Raw genomic sequence first — 22,248 nt, 5'->3', positions numbered from 1 at the left:
CGTAGGGCAGCAGGACCAAACGCGGGTGACAGGAAAAATGGGTGGGGCGGGGGCGTGGTCTGCCAGACAGTGGGCGGGTCGCCCCCCGGGCCACCATTGGCACCGATGGCTCAGCCCCAAGCAGCGGGGGTTTGGCGCAGCGCAGCCTAACGCGGGTGACAAGGAGAATGGGGAGGGAGGGACCAATGTTGTGAGGCGGAGTTGGGGCGGGGTCTGGTGGGCAGTGGGCGGGGCCGTGTTCTGGGTGCCGTTCCATGGCCAGGGCACAACCAAGCGAGCGAAGGTGACCGAAGGAGGGGCTCACTGAGCGCCCCGGCAGGGAGAGGATTGGCGAGTAGTGGCCAGGTCTGTATCCCTGGCCACGCAGGCCCGGGCTGTACAGCCTCACGGCCTGGCGGAATCGCACAGCTCTCCGGATCTCAGGTGACCGCGGGAGGGAAAGCACGCAGCGTGGGGACGAAGACGCGGTGGTGGGCAGGGACCTAGCGGGGGAAGGTGGGTGCCTTTCTGCGATCCTGAGGGCCTAACGCCTTTGAGGCCCAGGCCTCGGGGCTTACCCCACTGCACTGTGAAGCCTCGAGGACCTGGGCTGGGGAGGCAATGGATGCTCAGAGGTCTGAATCTCGTCTTGAGCCGGTAGCGCATTTTAGGGTCATGCATAAGAAATGTGAGACTGCAGGGGCCCTGGGCGGGGGCGGGCAGCCTCTGGCTGGAGCCCAACCACCGGGGTGCGGGAGGGAGATAGGAAGGCTCCTGTCCACCCGCACACCTTCCCCCAGTCTCAGGTAAGCGGGTCATATTCTCCGAGATCTTGAGAACATCACTGAGCCTTTTGTACTCCGTGACGGGTCCTGAGACAGTGATAACCCCGCTCATCATCTCTCCCCCTTTCCCCGTTGGGGCATGGGAGAGGATGAAGAGTGGCTGGCTGGAGTGCTCACAAGGCCTCGCATTGTTACCCTCCTCTTAAAAGACTGCCGGGCCATTGAAAATGGCTGACTCTACCTTCAGTAAAGGCCAGGGCTGCTTCGCCCTCCCCTCCCGTTTGTGTGACCTTGGGAAGCTCCTTGGTTGGGGGTTGGGGGAAATCAGAGCTCACCATTTTCTAAGAAATCCCCAGCCCATGCACCTTGAGCTGCCTGTGACCCTGGAGGGAAGTACCCTGAGAAAACCGAAGGTCAGAGCACCACGGTGACTCTGAAGACAGTCAGTGGCAGCTGAGTTAGGAATCTCTCTATCCCTGGTGCTGGAAATGCCAGGTGCCAGGGAGAAGGCTGGGTGTATAGCTCAGTTCTCCAACCCCCACAGGAACCCGCCAGAGGCACTGCCATGGCCGTAGGCAACATCAACGAGCTGCCAGAGAACATTCTACTGGAGCTCTTCACCCACATCCCTGCCCGCCAGCTGCTCCTGCGCTGCCGCCCGGTCTGCAGCCTCTGGCGAGACCTCATTGACCTGGTGACCCTCTGGAAGCGCAAGTGCCTGAGAGAGGGCTTCATCACCGAGGACTGGGACCAGCCGGTGGCTGACTGGAAGATCTTCTACTTCCTCCGAAGCCTCCGAAGGAACCTCCTTCACAACCCATGTGCTGAAGGTGGGTGCAGAGAGTATCTGCCTCAACACAACACATGCTCTGTAAGGTAACCAGTGGACATGTCCTGAACATGGAGTGTGAGCCCTTTGACTGCATTATGGCCTTTATTCCTCTCACAATAATGCTTAGAAGTCGGTACTATTGATGTACCGCCTTTTCAAATGGGTAGACTGAGGCCAAGGGTACTGTTTATTGTAGATTATTTCTCAGATGGGTGTGGTGGCACACATTTGTAATCCCAGCACTTGGGAAGTGGACACAGGAAGATAGAGAGTTCAAGGTCATCCGTTAGAAGCCAGTCTGGGCTACATGAGACTGTCTCAAAACAAACCAGATATTTCTCAGTTGGCAATGGTGCTAACAATGTAATCCCAGCACTGGGGAGACAAGCAGAAGGATCATGAGTTCGAGGGTAGTCTCTCCTAAAACCTTCCCTAGGAAAAGAAATGTGGCCAATTGGAACAGATTGTGCCAAAGACACTAGTTAAAGCCACAATCTGCTGTCCTCACTTACGGGCCTGTGGGGACTGTCCCAGAAGGAGTCTTGCCTATGGATGAATCGGGGTGAAGACTCCTTTGCATTGAAGTTGAAGAGCAGGTCAGACAGAAGGCTTCTAGTCATCTGGACCCTGGGGCCCAGGCTGTGCTGTAGCCTGAGGATGAGTTACAGCAGGAAGGAATTGGTTTTCTGTTGCACAGTCAAACATGGGGTGGGGGAATAGTAATGGAGCAAGTCCAGGCTACTCAGATCCCCCAGCTGCCTGTCTACGTCCCTTGACCCCCCATAGCCATGCTCTTGACCAATGCTGGGCAGACTACAGCCCAAACCTAATTACTATATTAAGAAGAATTGTATGGTTTGTTTTGTTTTGTTTGGGGAGATGGTCATCACAGGGTCTCTTAATTATAACAACACGAGTAGCCCTGACCGTCCTGGAACTCACTCTATAGCCCAGGCTGGCCTCGAACTCACAGAGATCCACCTGTCTCTGCCTCCCAAGTGCTGGGATTGAAGGCGTGCACCACCGTGCCCAGCTGGGTTTTATGTTTTTAACGGATTCTAAAAAATAGAAACAGAAAACTGCTATAGAGACAGTGTTGTGGCCCCAAAACCTAAGCTATTCCGGCACTCCAAGAGCCTTTTCTTTTGACCTTTATTTATGTGTGTATTAGGTGTGTGGGGTGGGGAGAGCTGTGTGTGCTACTGCGCATGTGAAAGTCAGAGGACAACTCGTAAGAGTCAGTTCTCCCTTTCCGTCATGTGGGATCCTGAGATATCCATTTCAAGTCATCATGCTTGGTGACCAGCGCTTTTCCCGGAGGCCATCATGCTTGGTGACCAGCGCTTTTCCCGGAGGCCGGCATTCTGCTGGCCTTGGTTTTGCTTTTTTGAGATAGGGTCTTGCTGTCTTGCTATGCAGCTGTCCAGCCTGGTACTCAGTATGTGGCTTAGACTGGCCTGGAACTCACAGCACTCCTCTGTCTCGGCCTGCTGGGATGGCAGGTATGTTCCACCACAGATTAGCCTCTGTGCTTGATTCTAGCTAACGAGAGGACCAAGGCTCAGAGAAGGAAAGAAACATGTCTATGGTCACACAGCCCATTACTGCTGGAGCTGAGTAAGATTCGGGTCTGTCTGCCAGAGCACTCTCCATCATGGTCGGGGTCTGATCATCCAGGATTCTCCGTGGAAGCCCCTTAGCTACACCCAGGGCACACAGGTAGCACTTCACGTGCTACCTACGATGACAAAGCACAGGGCTGGAAGGCAGCTTGGGGATCCCACCTCTGAGAGGAAGGGGTACATGGAGAGGTGCCCTGAGGGGCCTCCTGCATGGTGGACTCTGCTCTCCCCACAGAGGGATTTGAGTTCTGGAGCCTGGATGTGAACGGAGGTGATGAATGGAAGGTGGAAGATCTCTCCAAAGACCAGCGGAAGGAATTCCCCAATGACCAGGTCAAGAAATACTTCGTGACTTCCTATTAGTAAGATCTAGGGCCTGAGGGTGGGGGGAGCCCAAGTCCTAACATCAGGGTCCAGTGCTGAACCCCAGCCCCTCCCCCTCCCTGACTCAGCACCTGCCTCAAGTCCCAGGTGGTGGACCTCAAGGCTGAAGGGTATTGGGAGGAGCTGATGGACACCACCCGACCGGACATCGAGGTCAAAGACTGGTGAGTGACGGGGCGAGGGTCTGGGGGGGGCCTGCCGCCCAGGCGCCCCACCCCTGCCCTGCCCCCCATCTCCCAGGTCCTCATGAACCCTTCCTTCTTCTACCTGCAGGTTCGCAGCCAGGCCAGACTGCGGGTCCAAGTACCAGCTGTGCGTTCAGCTCCTGTCGTCGGCCCACGCACCGCTGGGAACCTTCCAGCCAGACCCCGTAACGATTCAGCAGAAGAGCGACGCCAATTGGAGGGAGGTATGTGGGCAGGGACCCCACAGGGACCTTCAGACCCGAACTCCCCCGTCTCTCACCTGGGTTTCTGCTGCTCTAAGCCTCAGCCTCACTTGCTTCCATAGAAAAATAAGAGTAAGCTTCCAGCTTAGACATCGGGGATGGGAGACTAGGAGAGCCCCCGCTCAAAAAAAATTCCAGAAAGGATGATTCAGTGGAGCATCTGGCTCACCAGCATTCTACTTAGAATATTTTTTTCTAATGGGCAATGGGTTTATCAAATATGTCTTCAATTTTAGCATATGGTGGGTCTGTCTGGACCTGCCCACCATCAGTTGAGAAGCAGCTGTTATCTATGCCATGGTCACGTGTGCTGTCTTTCTTTTCTTTAGTTGGTGGGATTGGATACAGAGCCTAAGACCTCACACATGCTAGGCAAACACTCTACCACTGAAGCCAGATACAAATCTTAGTGTGGTGGCTCAAGCCTGTAATATTAGTACTTAAGGGTCTGAGGCAGGGGCATCACTGTACATTCCAAGCTAGTTTGCGTTTTCTGTTGTTGTTTTCAGACAGGAGGTCCAGGTAGTCCTGGCTGTTGTGGAACTCAATATGTAGACCAGGCTGGCCTAGAACTCACAGAATTCCTCCTGCCTCTTCCTCGTGAGTGCTAGGATTAAAGATGTGTGCCACCATTCCTGGCCAGCTTGGGTTTTGTAGTGCAAAGTCTAGACCATAGAGACCTGGTGTTAAAAATAAATGCATAAATAAGAAACAAATAAATAAAACATCTGGGCAAGGTGGGCTGTGGTAAGGCAGAGGCAGGCAAATCTCTGTGAGTTCAAGGTCAGCCCTGTCTACATAGCAAGTTCTAGGCCAGCCAGGGATACACATTAAATAAACAAATTAATACACCATTACCAACAAGCCAGGCAAAGACCTTCAAGATAAATGTTTCGTGAGGAAAAGGGACTTGCTGTCAAGCCTGAGGACTTCAGTTCAGTCCCTGGGACCCACATAGTGAAAAGAGAGTGCCAACTCTAACATCTTCAGACTGTCACACATGCACTGTAGCATACATGTGCATGTACATACATACATGCATGCTGGGCAGTGGTGGCGCACCCCTTTAATCCCAGCACCTGGCAGGCAGAGCCAGGCGGATCTCTGTGAGTTCAGGCCATCCTGGTCTACAGAGCGAGATCCAGGACAGGCACCAAAACTACACAGAGAAACCCTGTCTCGAAAAACCAAAACAAACAAACAAAAAACCCATAAATAAATGTCATTTTTAAAGTTGTTTAAGCCAGACAGGAGGGCTGGAGAGATGACTCGGAGGTTAAGAGTGTTTTATCACTGGCGGTGGTGTCGCACGCCTTTAATCCCTGCACTTGGAAGGCAGAGGCAGGTGGATCTCTGTGAGTTCAAGGCCAGCCTGGTCTCCAAAGCGAGTTCCAGGAAGGGTGCAAAGCTACACAGAGAAACCCTGTCTGGAAAAACCAAAAAAAAATAAAAAAAGTACCAAAGAGCGAAGTACTTTATGTACACAAGTCCTCAGCAGCTACCCCAGGGAGAGTTGAACCTTGAGTAAAATCCAGCCCTTTCTGAGTAACGTGGTTCTTTATCTAGTTTTGTTTTTATTTGTATTTTGATTTATACAGGATCTCATGTAGCCCAAGCTGGTCTCCAACTTACTACATAGCAGAAGACAGCCGTGAGCTCGGGCTTCTCCTGCCTTTATGCCCCAAGTGCTAAGATTACAGGTGTTTGCCACTGCCTGGTTTATGCTGAGGATTGAACAACGGTCTTTGCGCATTTTACTCTACAGGGCGAGTACTTTACTGAGCTCTTTGGTTGTTTTCTGACAGGATCTCAAGTATCCCAGGAGGGCCTCTAAGGCGATAAGTACATAGCCAGAGATGACCTTGAACTTCTGATTGTCCTGCCTTCGCCTCCTGAGTGCTAAAATTAGAGACATGCGCCATCATGGTGCTGGGAATGGAATCCTGGGCTTCAAGCATGCTACACGAGTGTTTTCAATGAATCTACATTCCCTGCTCTGGTTTTTTTGTTTTTGTTTTATTTTCGAGACAAGGTTTCTCTGTGTAGCTTTGGAGCCTGTCCTGGAACTCACTCCACTCTGTAGACCAGGCTGGCCTCGAACTCATAGAGATCCGCCTGGCTCTGCCTCCTGAGTGCTGGGATTAAAGGCGTGCGCCACCACCGCCAGACCCCTGCTCTGTTTTTTTGTTGTTCCTTTTAAAAGATTTATCTTTATGGTATGTGTATTTTGCCTATGTGCCTTGGAGGCCAGAAGAGAGCGACAGATCTCCTGGAACTGGAGTGATAGATGGTTGTGAGTTGCCATGTAGGTGCTGGGAATTATATCCTGGTCCTCTGCAAAAGCAGCCAATGCTCTTAAACAGAGCAGCCTCTCCTGGCCCCTGGCTTTTTTTTTTTTTTTTTTTTTTTTTTTTTTTTTTTTGAGACAGGTCTTACATAGTAGTCCCTGACTGCTCCCTTTTTCTATCTGCCCCCCAGGTTTCACACACATTCTCCAACTATCCTCCCGGCGTCCGCTACATCTGGTTTCAGCACGGAGGCGTGGACACTCACTACTGGGCCGGCTGGTACGGCCCGAGAGTCACCAACAGCAGCATCGTCATCGGGCCCCCACTGCCCTGATGCCCCCCGAACCCCTGTCCTCGGAGCCCTAATTGGTAAACAGCCGTCAGAAAGGGCCAGGCTCGGGAAGTGTGGGGGAGGGGGGTGGAAGCCAGGCACTTCCAGACCTGTTTGTCTTTGCCCCCCCAGCTGCCTCCTCTGTGCAGAGCTTCTAGTGTCTGGGCCACACTCTTCTCTCCAAAGGCTGGCCCTCCAGCAAGGTCACCCCTTCAAGGGGTGCAGTGCCTGAGGTTAGGTGGATACAAAAGTCATCAGGGAGAGATCCCCAAGCTCGAATGCTTGCCCAGATCTGTCTGTACCTCTGCCCTTTGTTCTCCTTCAGGGCCCTTAGAGCAGGGATGAGTGAGACACCTGACAGGTTTGGGGACTGCCCTTGATGATGCAGACGTTGAGGGGCAGATCTGGGATAGAAGGCGGTTCTGCTGGCCAGACCTTAGCCTGGTTGTCAGCTGCGGCTTCTGTCTTGGCCATCTTCCTTGCTTTGGCTTGGAAGTCAGGCCTGGTACCAGATAGGCAGGTAGGATCAGACTGTCCTTGTCGTCAGCAAAGCCCAGAAAGCCAGGTGGGTGCCAATGAGTGCAGGGCTCCCCAGAGAACCCATGGAATCCCACTCAGGATGGAGGGGCAGGATGGACCTTGATTCCGAGAGCTGGAATGGGGAAACCAAGTAGAGGGACCTGGGCAAGTTCTCTGTGGCTTGGAGATGTCCAAGCCCAACTGTTGGAGCATCCATTCCCACACTGTCCCCTGACTCCAGTACCACGCCAACCCTCCTACTGCACAGCCAAATAAAACATTTCCCAGCCCCCTTGTGCCCTGTGGCTTTGGAGGGAAGGGTGGGTTCATGGACAATCCTGCCTGTCCCTAAAGAAGCAGGAGTGTGGGCCATGGCAGCCCTTAGCTCCAGGGGCAGAGCCCTCCAGCAATCACGGTGCATCTCTGTGCAGCCCAAGAAGCCTGTGCCAGGCTCCACTTCCTGCTGTCTCCCTGCCCAGTGCCTTACTGATTTAGACTGAGCCCAGCACACAGGAGGTGTTCACTACTTGTCGAAGTTAAGTATTTCACTCAACAATAAAATAGATGGGGCTGAGCTGGAAGGGGCCAGAGTTCACCAGCCTCCTCCCTTGACCAGAATTAGTGACCTCTCCTTGGGCTGTACTCACCCTTCACAACCCCCGATGATTGCTTCAAATCGGCAATTGATAAATGTTTGTGTTAATTAATTTTGACTAGGACCAGAAAAGGGTTTTCTCCTTGAGAATCACTCAAGACCCAGAAAGAAACTGGACGCCAGGTGGTGGTGCAGGCCTTTAATCCCAGCAATGGGGGGGTTGGGGGGGGGAGTTTAGCCTGATCTACAAAGTGAGTTTCTGGACAGCCAGGGCCAAGTAGGAAGACGTAGGAAGACCCTGTTCAACACACAAACAAACGAAATGGAAAATGTCCCGGGAAAGTAGAACTCCGGCCCTCCAGGTGAATGAGGACGGGCGTAGATCAAGTCCTGGCTGGCGTGTGGTAGGGCTGGATTCCAGGTAGCGCTTCCTTCGCAGAAGGAGGAAGCAGGACCAAGTGAAAGCAGACTGGTGAGCTGCCTGGAGCCTGGAGCGGGAGACCGAAGCCCAAGAAACCTCGGGTGTAGAGCCCTGGAAGCAGCGGCGTGGCGGTGGCCCCTAGGACCCTGAGCTCATCTTCTCACCGACGCGGAAGGCCGCTTGTCGGTGCATGACGCGAGTGGGAGGCCGGGACGGGGCGGGGCGAGCGACAGAGGACCGCGTCGCCAAGGTCCAAGCCCGAGGCCCGGCAGAGCTGCGGCCGCCCGGTGCCCAGGTCGCGGCCGGGTGGGGGACGGGGACGGGGCTGGGAGGGAGTGGAGGTCACGCGCTCACGGGGAGGCTCGGGCCAGGCGCGATCCGTGTTCTCGAGTCCCGCGCCGGGACGCCGGGCCTGCTGTACGTACTCGAGTGTCCGGAATGGTGGCGACAGCGGCTTCCCCTTGGTGCAGAGAGCTTCAGGCGCTAGGGAGGGACATCCGCGCGTGACCGGGCCAGAGCCCGGCGTGGATTTTTCCACCAAGGCACACCAGGGGCACTGCCATCTCCTTTGCAAGGTGGTTTATTGTGGGAGAAAGTGTCATTGGGGCGGAATGCCATCGGGGCCACGACAGTGGGAGACCCCCACTGAGCGCCCAGTGACTCACTGGTCTAGGCAGCTTTTAGGAGTTGCTGAAGTCTTTTAATCCATAGTTTACTTGGATTTGTCTTGGTTGTTTCTGAGGATGGAACCTGGGGCCTTCCGAATGCTAGATAGTAAGCGTGCTACCAACCTGTCAGCCCCCTCCGAAGCACAGGTTTCTGCTAGGCAAGTATCCACCCAATGAGTCACAGTCCCAGCCCTATTTACTTTTACTTTTTATTTTGAGACAGGTAGAAGTTGATCAGGCTCAGTTATCTGGGACTGTGGGGGTGTGCCACCATTGATATTTATTTGTTTGTTTGTTTGTATTTTGATACAAGACATTTCTTAAATGTCTGTACCCTGCCTCCCTAACTAAGCATTTAAACAGGGCCCAGATCTCCTATGGTCCTTTCTTCCGCCATGGTTAAGAACTCCTCCAGGGCAAGGGCCAGTGTGCATCCGCCCTCCCGTGTTCTGGGACGAGTCCTCACAGGACCACCAGCAACCAGGAAAGCTTCAGAGTTTCTGTTTCCGGGAAAGTAGGTGGGAAAGCCTTTCCCCCAGGCGTAAGCACGAGTGCTCATTTGAGTGACAGCATAGAGCCCGATTCAGCCCACCCCCACACCTGGGGCGGATCCCCCGGGTAACCTAAGAGCTTACCGACAGCCAGACACTCCCATTCTGATCTGCCCTGACCCCAGGGCAACATATCCGGCACCTGGGCATTAAAACGATGTTTTACTGGAGTGACGTCATATCAAGACTAGACAGAGACCACGGAGTGGTACCGGAAGACTCTTTCCAGGTCAAGGGCCAACCGTCTCCAATACAAAGCAGTTTAGGGTGAGGAGTTACAGGCAGTTTCCTGTAACCAGGGCTGACTTAGAAATCTTGATCCTCTTTTCCCCACCCCCCAAGAGCTGGAATAACAGATTCACCACCAGACCCAGCTCCTAAACAATTATTTTTCAATGGAGAGAAGGAACGCCTTTAAAAATCTTTGTCTTTTTGTGGTTGTTTGCACTTTTTGTTCCTTTTTTGAGGTGAAGTCTTGTTCTGCTGCCCAAACTGGCCTAGAACTGCTGGGCTCAAAGCCGGTGGTCCAGGTCAGTGGCAGAATGCTTGCCTAGCATACATGAGACCTTCGGTTTCATCCGTAGCAATGCAAAGAACTTTTAAAAGCTTCATTTTGTTCTTGTGGTGGTTTTTGAAAACCAACCCAAGCGGACCTGACCTAGACTGTGAGTAGCCCAAGCAGTCCTCCTGCCTCAGCCTCCTGGATGCTTGGAGCACAAGCTGCTAAGTCCGGCACATGATCTGTATTTTCCAAATGCAGGTAGCAAGATCCCTGCGGATCTCAAGGACCACCCCCCACCCCCATCCCATAAGTGCTTCTTCCTCTCTGGGTTTCAGGTCTGGGGAAGACCTGCCTAACACGCTGCTCTAGACCCTGGTGAGAGGGGAGGAGTCGTCTTTCGCGGATCTTCTGCTCAGGGCTAACCGCTAACGCTCACCGCCACCGTCATCCCCTACCACTCCCAGGCCTGGGAGCTTAGCTCCCCATTGCCGCCATGGTCAACATCAACGAGCTGCCAGAGAACATTCTCCTGGAGCTGTTCACCCACATCCCTGCCCGCCAGCTGCTGTGGAACTGCCGCCCGGTCTGCAGCCTCTGGCGAGACCTCATCGACGTGGTGACGCTCTGGAAGCGCAAGAGCCTGCGAGAGGGCTTCATCACCGAGGACTGGGACCAGCCGGTGGCTGACTGGAAGATCTTCTACTTCCTGTGCAGCCTGCGAAGGAACCTCCTTCGAAACCCATGTGCTGAAGGTGAGCTGGGGGGTGAGGCCCCGGCTGCCCTGGAAGCCTCTTCTCTACTTTCCTGAAATCGGGGCCTTTGTTCTTGCTCTTCCACACTGCCTGCCATGTTCCCGTGTCCCTAACACTTACCACACCCTGGCTCCTTGTTGTTTGGACCTAGACCCTTTATCTATTAAATGCGCGTGGTTGGGGATGTGAGCATGTGTCGGTCAGAGAGCCGATTGAGGGGGTTTGGTTCTCTCCTCCCACCATGTGGATCCTGGGGGGTCCTGGGGGTCCAACTCGGGTTCTCAGGCTTGGCAGCAAGCACTTACCTGCCTAGCCATCTTCACCCCCTGGGCTGATACCTGAGCCGGGCGTGGCTGAGAACACCTTTAATCCCAGCACCCAGGAGAGGCAGAGGCAGGAGGATCTCTGTGAGTTCAAGGCCAGCCTGATCTACACAGTGAGTTCTAGGACAGCCAGGGCTGTATGGTGAGACTTTTGTTGTTGCGCCCCCCCCCCAAAAAAAAAAGGGAAAGAAAGAGTTCTTGTCTGTATACTTTGAATGTCTGCCATTTTTCCCATCCTGGCTACGATTCTCAAAGGTCAGGCAAACAATGGCAGTAGAGTACTTGGGGCCCTGAAGTGTCACTTGGCTTAGTGCTCAGAACAGTCATCCTCTGAGGGTGACCAAGGCTCAGGCCAGTCTGAATGCACAGGCCGTGCCTCAGACACTTGATCTCCCTACTTGCCCCAGATTCCACTCAGAAGCTGCCCAGCTAGGCTGCCAGCTCAGCTCAGGTCACCTCACTGAGCCACTCTGCCGCTTTGCCTTTTATAAGGCCCCCATGTCTAGCCTTGCTCAGATCTCCCAGGGCTTTATCTCATGCCAGCCCAGCTCCTCGAATTCTCTTCCTCCTTTGGTTCTATACTGGGGAGCCCCCCTAGAATACACGGAAACACTGTGAGCTCTTGGGGGATGGCGAGTGCAATGGTAGAGCCTCTCACCTGGCGATGGTTCTGGGCCGTCATAAAGTAATACTCGCGCTTTCCGAGGTCTGCTATGCTTAGCCTGAAGGGGGGAAATCCCTGGATCTGACCCTATTCCTGAAGGTCCCTCACTACCACAGGACTCCTGCGGCTACCAGCCCGGGGGACACCAATGTAGCATCTTGGCACTTGCCCAGGAGAAGGGTATTATCTAATGGTGTCGGAACAGTGGGTTCCTTTGGCCCCTAGGATCTGGGTCACATAGTTAACCAGGGCCGCCTCCTCCTAAACCTAGGAAAGCCAGTGGCCAGGTAAGCAGCCACATTGGGAGGAACTCCCATCAGTCCTGAGGTCCGCTCCGTCACAAGCCTTTTGTGATCGTATTCTCTAAGGACTGAAACAAAGTCGTGGGGGCCCTGTGGCAATATGGAAAAGTGAGGTCGGCTTCAGAACTTTTCATCCTATTGTTTGGGGCAAAGCAGGAAGGAGTAAGCCGGAAGCCAGAGGTGGGGGACACCAAGGCACAGATCATGCTCCTGGACTGGTGGGGCGCTAACCTTGGCTGCCGAGTACACTCTAGGAGATGTGAGCTCATTAATCCCTTTTGATGTCCACAACCCCCTTGAAGTCTCCCAGGACCAGACAGGGCCTCGAAGTTTCAAGTGTATACCTCAGGGCTGCAACTGCAGCTGCTGGCAGAGTTCGAGGGGACTCTCACCTGTCCTTCCATCTTCCCCAGAGGACATGAGGTCATGGCAGATAGACTACAACGAGGGCGATGAGTGGAAGGTGGAGAGCCTCCCTGGGGAACACGGCAGAGACTTTCCTGACCCCAAGGTCAAGAAGTATTTTGTCACCTCTTACGGGTAAGCAATGATGTGGAGGAGGCTGGAGGAGGCTGTGCTAAGGGAAGAGTCAGGAGGACTCTGCCAAGTGCCAAGATAAGTGAGGGCCTCTAGAAGTTCAAGGAGGGGGTTCCAAACAGGGGTCCAAGAGCAGTGAACTTGGTGGCGGGTTGCTGGCAGTCGGGGAGATGGTTATCAGGTGGCCAGGAGCTCATTGAACAGAGTCAGGACAGAGTCAGCCACACTCCACAATATCCCATGGGATCAAATATTACCCAGGGAAAAGCAGATCTAACGCCCCATTTCCCTCGGATCTGAGGAGCTCTGCCCAGGGCCTGTCCTGGGGGTGGGGGTGTCTCCTGGGTTCCTTGAGCTATCTACCTGGCAAGGAAGATAGCACACTGGCAATGCAAGTCTTCTCCTCTGTCCCCAGCATGTGCCTCAAGTCCCAGATGGTGGACCTCAAAGCTGAGGGCTACTGGGAGGAGCTGATGGACACCTTCCGGCCCGACATTGTGGTCAAGGACTGGTGAGTGGCCTATGTCCCCACCCCGTGTCTTCCCTCCTGCCCAGCCACTGCGACAGTTAACACAAAACTTCAGCTGTGTTTAGAGATGGCCACTGAGGCCTCAGATGAGCTAGCCGCCCTGGGACCAGAGGACTCCAGCCCTCCCTGAATTTTGTGGAGACTTATATAGCTTTCTTAGGCAGTGCCTCCCGCCCCCTCGCTCTGGTTATCCCACACCTCTTATATTTATTTCTTTGGTGCTAGCGATGGAGCCCAGGACCTGTCTCAGGCTAAGCATACACTCTACCGCTAAGCTCCAACCTCAACCCCTCCTTATGGCCCTTTCCCAAGATCCCCTCTGTGCCTACAATTATTGGCAAAAAGACTCTGGGGGCCAAGTCTCTGAGGATAACGGAGCAAGCGCTGAGCCAGCCCATTGCACCGGTGGCTATCTACTATCTACTGTGCCATATGGTGACAGACGTGGACAGACAGCATCTTCACAGAAAGCCATTTTGGTTTTCAAACTCACCCCTTTTCTTGGGTGGGAAAACTGAGGCAATATGTAGACAGATGCTTCTCTGGGACACAGGGACATAAGGAATATAGAGCCAGCTGGCAGTCTCAGACAGAGGGGTGCTTACAGATAGGAGCCGTCCTTAGAGCCAGCCTTCAGAGGCAGGGGTGCTCACCCTCTATCCCATCCTCCCTAGGTTCGCCCCCAGAGCGGACTGTGGCTGCACCTATCACCTCCGGGTACATCTGACCTCAGCTGACCACATCGTCTTGGCCTCCTTTGAGCCCCAACCTGTGACCATCGAACAGTGGAATGATGCCACGTGGAGGGAGGTGAGACCCTGCCTGCTTGCCCTGCCACTCCCTCTCCCAGGACCAGGCTGTTAAGGAACAAGGGGCAGTTAAGTGTTCTGCAGTGCTCGGCTGCTCCTCCTCCGTGTCTCAACAGTTCCTTCCCCTCTCTCCCCAGGTCTCTCACACCTTCTCTGACTACCCTCCAGGCGTCCGACACATCCTTTTTCAACACGGGGGCCAGGACACCCAGTTCTGGAAAGGCTGGTACGGCCCCCGCGTCACCAACAGCAGCATCATTATCAGCCACAGGATGGCCAAGAACCCCGCCCCTGCCAGAGCTCTGCCGGAAAACACTGTAGTAATAGGAGGAAGATACCCCCCAACTTTGGCTCCAGAAACCCTAATGGTCGACTTTCTCTGAGAGCCATCTGTCCCCCTCCGCTGGGGTCTGCTTTGCAAAGCAAAGTCTGGCAAGAGTTTAGTGGGGAGTCAGGTCCCCCGTCCCATGAGCACCTGCCCTACGACCTCCAGCAAACCCATCAACTCAGCGGTGATTTACAGTCACAGAGCTTTGACATTTTGTTGTAATAAATGTTTTCAGTAAGTCCAGCCTGGTTTGGGGTTTACAGGTGGGGTTGTTAACACTCTTGTGGAGAAACAGTCCCTCCCCAGAGCAGCTTCCCTGTACCTGCCTTCTCCCGTTTTGGTTAATGACAATGCAGTCAGCCCTTTGGGGCCCCTTTATTAACGATAACTCACAGCACAGTATTCAGATGGACAGCGGTGGCCGGCTGAGCCCCAGGAGGCTGCTGAGAAAGGGTGTCTGTCCAGGCATTCTTCCCTGGCCTCCTGGGAAGGCTGCCTCACCGAGGCAAGCAGGACTGAGCAGCCCAACCAGAGGGGCGGCCACATGTCAAGGCGATAAGAGCACTTGGAGTCAGGGGGCCCTGCAGCACCGCCCTGGGCTGGGGCCCCAGAGTGGGACAGCTGGGCACCAGGTGGCGGGCACGCCCTCAGCTGTTTTTATGAGCTCGCTCTTCCACGTAGAGCTGCATCTAGTAGAGAAGGGGCTTTGGTCAGTCCATGAGGTGCCCGACTGCCCGCTCATGGAAGACTCAGGAAGGGATGGAAGGTAGAGGACCCCCCCACCCCCAAACCTTGGACAGCACACTCTCTAGCCTGGAATTAGCTCTGGGCCCTGAGTCTCCTAAATGAGGCTTCCTCCATCCCCTGACCCCTGGAAGCTCACCTTTAAAATGTCTGATGTCATGGTTTTTAGGGGTATCAGCCGGGGGTCATGCATGTGGACATCCTGTTCATCTGCCAGGATCCACGGGAAGTCCTAGGATGGGATCAAGTGAGGGTTAGAAGGGGTTACACCTCAGTCAGTCCTCACGCTGCTAACCCTCCCCTCCAGTTACTACGCGGGAGGGGGCGGGGTACTGGGAACTCAAGCAATTTACATTCCCAGCGTGGTTCTAAAATGATTCTGAAACCAAAGGGTACAGCCCCTCTCTGGAGAACTCTGTTCAGAAGAGCCAGGGTGAGCCAGCTGCTCACCACCTGGGACTACTGTGATTCTTCTCAGTACACACTGGGGTGCACACGGGATGTGGTCAGGTGGGTAACCCACAGGGGAGCCCACTTGATGCCAGGCACTGCCGTAAACAACAGTGCCAGCCACAGGCAACACCCTGAAATTGTACCCCCCACACACACACACCTTGATGACCTGTATCTTCTCCATGTTTCGAGTGGCAGCTTCTCTTGTGTGCACAAGGACTGTGAATGTGCAGCCTGCAGAAGGGATGCTTGGTCAAGGTCAAAGGTAAAGTAGCCTCAGGATCCCACTGGACCAGGCTTCCTCCCACCTCCCTCACTGGCTGGGCAGCGCCACCCACAAGATGCAAAGTGTAGCCTATGGCAAAGACAGTGTCAATGGGAGCCTGAAATGTAGTAGAATCAGTCCTGGAGAGATGAACTCTCGGGTGTTGAGGGCGGGGAGAAGAGGGGAGCTCAGGGCAGCTAACTAGGAAGAAGACCGGCATGCCGCGGTAACCAAGGGAACACTGGGGGAGCGGGGCATCACACCTGGAGGGTTGTGGTCCAGGACAGCGTCACACACACTGATCTTCAGGATGAAGGCTCGCAGCAGCTGCTCCACGTGAGACAGTAGGGAGTCTGAGCTGGGAATGGGAAAGGACGTCTCCCATTCTGTCATGCTCCTCCGCCACCCCCAGCACACCGTGTGCTCGCCAAACACCTTCAGTGCCAGAGAGAGCCAGCCCAGTCCCACCCACCTGACAGAATGGAGAGGAGTGCAGGGGTCCCTTTGGGCAGTTCTAATATTCAGCTAGATAGAGGACACCCAGGACACAGCTCAAGCCCCTGCATACTTCAGGACCCCAAGACAGGAAGAGAAAGGGCTTGTTTGAGGCCTCCTAGCCAGGGGACAGGTTAGCTCCCCATTCCTCAGCAAAGAGAGCAAGTAGCTGAGTAGGTACCACGGACACCATGGTAACCAGTCAACTTGGTCAGAGTCCTGGGCTTTACAATCACTGGGTGACACCACACAGGTCACCTCTCAGGACCCTGGTTTCTCCATCTACACAGTAAGGCTAAGGACTAACATTAACCTCTTCCTGGGATGTTTCAGGGGTGACACAGGGTGACCCTGTCACCTCTGTACCATTCCCAAAGGTTTGTGGCCAGTGTGTCTCAGATCCTAACAGTATGTATTGCCATTGCAGGGTCTTTACTAAGGTAATGTGGAGCTGGGAGAGGGGTCCCTGTGAGAGATTGCAGCACCCAGCTGAGGGACGGTGACAACTCACCTGATGGACAGCAAGGGCGGCTGAGTGATCTCAAAGACAAACTTCTCCACTGGACGGTGTTCCTTATCCAAAATCACCACCACTACCTTCTCCACATCGTTCTGTAAGCACAGGAACCCCTGCTCCAGAGATGCACAGGGCCCAGGCAGCGGTGGGACAGGGTGCTGGCTAAGGCTACCTGGAGCCTGGCAAGCAGAGGTGCAGGCTGGCTCCCAAAATATGATGATACATACAGGCCAGTGGAGATGCTTGGAGGTCCCCCAACAAGCCTCAGACCAGGACAAGATAAAGTAGAAAAAACCCAGGGGGGGCCCAGCCCAGAGAGAATGGGAAGCAGGGATGCAGGGATGGGACAGACCATGGAGACATGAAAAGAACCAGATCTTCCAGGGCAGGCCCCACCCAGATCTGGCCCAACTAATCGACCCCAGATGTGACCTACACGCCCCAGGACCTGCTAGCTGGGGGTGGTCTTCAGAGTGAAGCTTCTGGTTGTTAAAAGATATGGGCACTCCCCACAGAGTCAGCCCAGAAGTAAGGAGGAACAGATGGGGTGTGGAGCGTCCGTTAGGACCGGGGCCCCCTCACCTTCTCCAGGAGTGGTTTGACGCAGTGAAGCGTGTCCTGGATGTACTGGTTCAGCTCCGGGTGACAGGACATCTGCACACAACCCCACAGGGCTGCTGAAGCCCAAGGCAGGAATGGGTGACACCAACAACCCACACACATACACATGCCGGTTTCTGGACAAACAACAGCCATTCCCCAGGTCTCCCTGCCTGAGAGACCCAACACGTCACCATGATGCTAAGAACTGTGGATGAATTTATCCCGGGACAGATACTCAAAGACAGGCACCCCATCTCAGCACTGGCATTTGCATTAACGTTAAGAAGCTGTGTGGGGCCAGGCTGCGGAGCTGCATGCCTTTAATCCAGCGCTTGGGAAGCAGAGACAGGTAGATCTCCTGAGTTCAAGGCCAGCCTGGTCTACAGAGTGAGTTCCAGGACAGTCAGGGCTACACAGAGAAACACTGTCTCGAAAGACAAAACAAAAAGAAAAAAAGCTGTGTAGGGCCAGGCATGGTGACATACACCTTTAATACCAGGCAGAGGCAGGCAGATCTCTTGAGTTAAGGACAGCCTAAGCAAGGGCTATACAGAGAGGCTATCTGGGAGAGTTGAAGGGGAAGAGCTGTGTGGCCACAGGCAAATGACTTAATATCTCTGAGCTTAATGATGTCATCTGGGAAGATCTAATAAAGGTGACCATTAAATGAGACTGCTGGTGCACAGAGGCGCTTCATAGCTGTTTGTTTCCATCTACCGCCTCCCAGGATTTGGAGGTCGTAATTCTCAGGTTGACTGACTGACTACAAAGGGAGGGACTTGGAGGGACTTGGGAGGAAGACAGCATGTCTACTGTCTCACCTTTGAAACCCAGCAGCCAAGCAGGGTGGCCCACATCTTTAATCCCAGCATTTAGGAGGCAGACGGATCTCTGAGTTCAAGGACAGCCAGGGCCATACTGAGAAACCTTGTCTCAGAAAACAAAATAAAAAACCAGGAAGCTTGGTAAAGACCTCTGGTAATCCTAGGATGCAGGAGAATCAGGAGTTCAAGGCCAGCCCCAGTTTCCTAACAACTCTGAGCCCAGGCTAGACTACATGAGGTCTGGATTTAAAAGGGGGGCAGGGTAGGGTGGGTGGGTGGAGAAATACCTCAGCAGTTAAGAGCACTTGTCACTCAGCCACCAGTCAGGTCCCCAGGGCCCACCTTAGGCATCTTACAATGCCAAGGGTTCCCATGCCCCTTCTAGCCTCAGAGGGCACCCTACATACAAACACACAGGCACATGCACATACACAAATAATTAATATAAATCTTAAAAAGTAAAAAGCTTGCCAGGCAGTGGTGGTGCACGCCTTTAATCCCAGCACTTGGGAGGCAGAGACAGTGAGTTCGAGGCCAGTCTGGTCTACAGAGTGAGTTCTAGGACAGGCTCCAAAGCTACACAGAGAAAAACAATAAACAAACAAACAGCTAGGTATGGTGGCTCACGCCTTCATTCACAGGACTAGGGAGGCAGAGGCAGGAGGATTTCCGTGAAAATCACGGAAAATCACCTGAGGCCAATCTGATCTACATAGTGGGAAATCCAAACCAGCCATGCCTACGCGGTAGCACTCTATCTCAAATAAGTAATACTGATTTTTTTTAAATCTAAAATTCAGAGTTTAGGGAGAAAGGGGAGAGAAAGAAACTGCTAAGCACTGTGGGAATGCTCTACCCAAGCCAAGGTTCCCAGCCTGGAAACCCCTTTAAAATGAAAGCTTGGAATAGCTCTTATCCAGGGTCCCTATTCCATCTGCAGTCAGGACAGAAAAGCCAGGCAGTGAGAGACAGGAGGCTGTCGGCTATCTGCCTCCTTTGGGGAGTGAGGGAGCTTGTAGGCAGAAAAAAAGGTTTTTAAATCCAGCCGGCCACCGGGGCTCACCTGAACCGGCACGTTGTACTTCTTGCGCTTCTGGAAGATGCCCACTGGGTAGACCTCGCGCACATAGAGGATCAGGTGCACGGCCACCTCCAGGAACTCGGAGAGCACGTCGGCCACCACTGTGGAGAAGGCACAGTTGATGAGCACGACTCCGGCCAGGACCACCCCCACCCTACCGCCCTGCAGGCCCGGATCCTTACCTTGGCCAAAGTTGAGGTCTTGGCGCGTGAGCGTGGTCATCCTTGGCCGCCTGGGGGAGAGCGCGGAGGTTGTCAGCAGGGACCCACGGCACCCCGCCCCGCACGCGGGAAACGCAGCCCGGTCGGGGAAGCCCCACCCCCTGAGCGGCCGGATCCCTCCCGGCGGAAATCCCGCCCTCTCCGCGCTCCTCTCCGCTTGCCGGCTCCGGCTTCGGCCTCAGGTTCGAAACTTTGCTCGGGCGACTGGAGCCACCGGCCGGGACCCTCCGCAGGTCCTCCAGTATCCCCTGGCCTCAGAAACCACCGTGATGCTCCCACGGAACCAGCGCTGCCGTCGATCACGCCCACCCCTGAAGCTGTCCAATCCGGGCCTCGCCCTGCTGGGAGAGGCGGAGCAGCCTCGGGGGCGGGGCTTAGGGGCGGAGACTCGCCTGAGCGACAGGGATCTCAGGAGAGTAAGCTAAGCCGCCTTTGGACTTCAGGTGGGAGAGATAACGAGATTTCGGTGGGCTCTACACAGGATCGCTGTGTTCCCCGCTCCCGGGCATTTTCTCTTTAGTAGCTGCAAGTGAGAGCCAGCTGCAAAGCACAGCTGGGGACCACGGGAGGGCAGCGACATCTGCTGCTAGTCCAGAGCCAGCGACCCCGGAGTCTCAGCTTGCCCAACCGAAAGCGAATCCGCAGGCTTGGGGGCGGGGATAGGGGAGGTCTGAGATGTACCCGAGACGCTCCACCCCCACCCGGAACCCAAGTGCTATGGGGCTTGACCTCCCTAAAGAATTAAATGTCCCACGATTTCTTCACAATAGCTGATCTTTGGAAGCAGCAGCCGAGCGCTAGGAGCCTGGGCAGGGTGTCTGTGGGTTGACTCACTAAATCCCCAGAATACGTGTGGATTTCTGTCTTATCTTCTTTCTGCTGATGAGTCTAATGAGGACTTGCCTGTGTCACACAGCTAGTTGAGGGACGAGCAGTAGTGCTGCTCCAGGGTCCTACCTGCAGAAGCACGGACTCAATTCCAGAAGAGCCGGAAGGGCCTCAGATCATTTTAGTAGTACGAGAATTACATCCATAATATGGAACCATTTTATGTAACAAACCCCGATTTCTATTTATTTATGTGCGTGGGCGTTTTGTCTGCCTCTCTGATTGGACACTACGTGAGTACTTGGTGCAGGTAAAGGCCAGAAGAGGGCGTCCGATCTCATGGAACTGGAGTTATAGATGGCTGTGAATCGCAAATTGAACCCCACCCCCAAAATCCAACACCCAACACCCCGTTCCCTGTCCTCTGGAAGAGCAGCCAGGGCTCTTAACCGCAAAACCATCTCTCTATCTCCCCAAACTCTGATTTATATTAATTCCTTCATTAGCTCTAGGAGCTAAATATTGCCTTTACAGCTCCACTCTATAGGTGTAAAACAGGCCCAGGAACGTTCCTTCATTCACTGAAGCCACACGGGTAGAAGATGTTCCAACATTAGGTGAGAATTCAGTTTAACGCACAGCCTTCTATAACAGATAGGAAAACTGAGGTTGGAGTTGCAGGTGACAAGGCAGGCCTAGAAACCAAGAGAACTGAGACCAGTGGTTCTCATCCTGGGAGATGCGACCCCTATGTGGGTCGTCGAACGACCCTTTCACAGGGGTCCCGTATCAGATATCCTGTATATCAGATATTTACATTAAGATTCATAACAGTAGTCAAATTTCAGTTATGAAGTAGCAATGAAAATAATTTTATGATTGGGGTCACCACAACATAATGAACTGTATTCAAGGGTCGCAGCATTAGGAAGGTTGAGGACCACTGGCTTGGACTCTGCCCTCCAGAGGTATTAGAGTTGTCTCAGTCTGTCTCCACAGAGAATGTTGCTTTAAAGCTCATCCCTGCATCCTCCTTCCCAGAAGCTTTCAAACCCATATTTACATCCTTCTCATGGGAAGAGATAAGTAGCAGGCCAGAGGTAGGATTAGCCCAAAATATGAGCAAAGCAGTTTTCAAAATGCAAACCTAGAAAGTCTGTACCTCATCCCCCAGGGACCCTATTAAACCCTGCCTGTCCAGCTGCCCTGATTGCCTGACCAGGGCAGGCTTACAGCAGTGCTCCGATCTCTAACAAGCTCCCCAGGGAACTTGTATGCCCAAGAAAATGTGGGAGCTGCCAGCAGAGTTTGCCTGCATTCTGTAACATGTCAGGGCTTAACCCAGTAGGACGGCTGGTTTGGCTTTAGGAACTGATACACCTGTCAGTGGCACAGCAGTTCTGCCCACATCACAGCGTGTTTGACAGAGCCCCTTCCGCACAGAGCTGGCCGGGCAACTCACAGCCTTGAGATTTGCAGACCTGAGTGCAGTGAGATTTCAGCATGGTGGGTTGGGGAATGCCAGAGTCTGCCTTTATCCACCACACCCCACCCCCAGCTTCTGAAGAGCGTTTTCATTACTGATGTGGGTGGGGTGGAGGGAGATTCTGAGGTAACATGGGACCAGCTGGGGACCTCTGCCTGTAACTCTGCAGCGCCTGGGTTTTCTTTCATGTTAGTCACAGCAGCATGATGGATGGGTAGAGGATCGAGATTGCATTATGGGGGAAGTTATTGTTTTTGAATCCCCATTTGGTGGGAGCCTGTTTTTCAATGTTATTTGCGTGTTTCTCACCATAAGGACACTATGTCATGGGGGGGGCTGGGAAGGAAAGTCACATGTCAAGAAGAAAAGAGAGTATAGGTGTTTGCTATCTAGAGCAGATCCCTGGGAGCCCTCAATGGGGATGGAGGTAAAATCACTCCCAAGAGATACAGGAATGGAAAAAGAGAAGGCAGACCATAAAAAAGATGTGAACACCAGCCCTGTAAGGATTAAGCCTCCACTGATGTGCCAAAGGATTCTCAGAGTGTGCTAACCAAACACA

General features: G+C 53.8%; 3 protein-coding genes across 24 annotated transcripts; 2 read left to right on the top strand and 1 right to left on the bottom strand.

Annotated features, from left to right (window-relative positions):
- Window positions 1-48: 48 nt before the first annotated feature.
- Window positions 49-7,480, top strand: LOC102906855 (F-box only protein 44). 15 transcript variants are annotated; one of them, XM_042272514.2, is made up of 7 exons: window positions 209-423; window positions 1,309-1,594; window positions 3,139-3,213; window positions 3,454-3,580; window positions 3,671-3,766; window positions 3,876-4,011; window positions 5,856-6,030. In XM_042272514.2, the coding sequence occupies exons 2-7, from the start codon at window positions 1,330-1,332 to the stop codon at window positions 5,898-5,900; spliced, it is 744 nt and encodes a 247-aa protein (XP_042128448.2). In that variant the 5' UTR covers window positions 209-423; window positions 1,309-1,329; the 3' UTR covers window positions 5,901-6,030. The 15 variants fall into 15 exon arrangements, with proteins under 15 accessions (XP_076421764.1, XP_006989123.1, XP_042128448.2 ...); XM_042272512.2 differs by lacking the exon at window positions 5,856-6,030 and adding an exon at window positions 6,529-7,480 and having other exon boundaries at window positions 210-423; window positions 3,454-3,551; window positions 3,690-3,766; XM_042272511.2 differs by lacking the exon at window positions 5,856-6,030 and adding an exon at window positions 6,529-7,480 and having other exon boundaries at window positions 210-423; window positions 3,454-3,551; window positions 3,684-3,766.
- Window positions 7,481-8,353: 873 nt separating this feature from the next.
- Window positions 8,354-14,412, top strand: Fbxo6 (F-box protein 6). 5 transcript variants are annotated; one of them, XM_006989059.4, is made up of 6 exons: window positions 8,354-8,499; window positions 10,261-10,677; window positions 12,380-12,506; window positions 12,919-13,014; window positions 13,707-13,842; window positions 13,979-14,412. In XM_006989059.4, the coding sequence occupies exons 2-6, from the start codon at window positions 10,419-10,421 to the stop codon at window positions 14,222-14,224; spliced, it is 864 nt and encodes a 287-aa protein (XP_006989121.3). In that variant the 5' UTR covers window positions 8,354-8,499; window positions 10,261-10,418; the 3' UTR covers window positions 14,225-14,412. The 5 variants fall into 5 exon arrangements, with proteins under 5 accessions (XP_006989121.3, XP_076421762.1, XP_042128436.2 ...); XM_076565647.1 differs by having other exon boundaries at window positions 8,430-8,499; window positions 10,390-10,677; XM_042272502.2 differs by having other exon boundaries at window positions 8,449-9,690.
- Window positions 14,413-14,528: 116 nt separating this feature from the next.
- On the bottom strand, window positions 14,529-20,408 carry Mad2l2 (mitotic arrest deficient 2 like 2). Of its 4 annotated transcripts, none has more exons than XM_042272518.2 (9): window positions 20,330-20,408; window positions 19,334-19,383; window positions 19,134-19,252; window positions 17,226-17,297; window positions 16,638-16,738; window positions 15,895-15,989; window positions 15,527-15,600; window positions 15,053-15,145; window positions 14,529-14,858 (listed from the first exon to the last, which is right to left on the bottom strand). In XM_042272518.2, the coding sequence occupies exons 2-9, from the start codon at window positions 19,371-19,373 to the stop codon at window positions 14,817-14,819; spliced, it is 636 nt and encodes a 211-aa protein (XP_042128452.1). In that variant the 5' UTR covers window positions 19,374-19,383; window positions 20,330-20,408; the 3' UTR covers window positions 14,529-14,816. The 4 variants fall into 4 exon arrangements, with proteins under 4 accessions (XP_042128452.1, XP_015862934.1, XP_076421766.1 ...); XM_016007448.3 differs by lacking the exon at window positions 20,330-20,408 and adding an exon at window positions 19,534-20,008; XM_076565651.1 differs by lacking the exon at window positions 20,330-20,408 and having other exon boundaries at window positions 19,334-20,007.
- Between the last annotated feature and the right edge of the window lie 1,840 nt (window positions 20,409-22,248).

This window comes from Peromyscus maniculatus, chromosome 2 (genome assembly GCF_049852395.1).
Source record: "Peromyscus maniculatus bairdii isolate BWxNUB_F1_BW_parent chromosome 2, HU_Pman_BW_mat_3.1, whole genome shotgun sequence".
Classification (NCBI taxonomy): Eukaryota; Metazoa; Chordata; class Mammalia; order Rodentia; family Cricetidae; genus Peromyscus; species Peromyscus maniculatus.
Note: the sequence above shows the minus strand (reverse complement) of the source record. Positions and strands in the feature narration are given on the sequence as shown.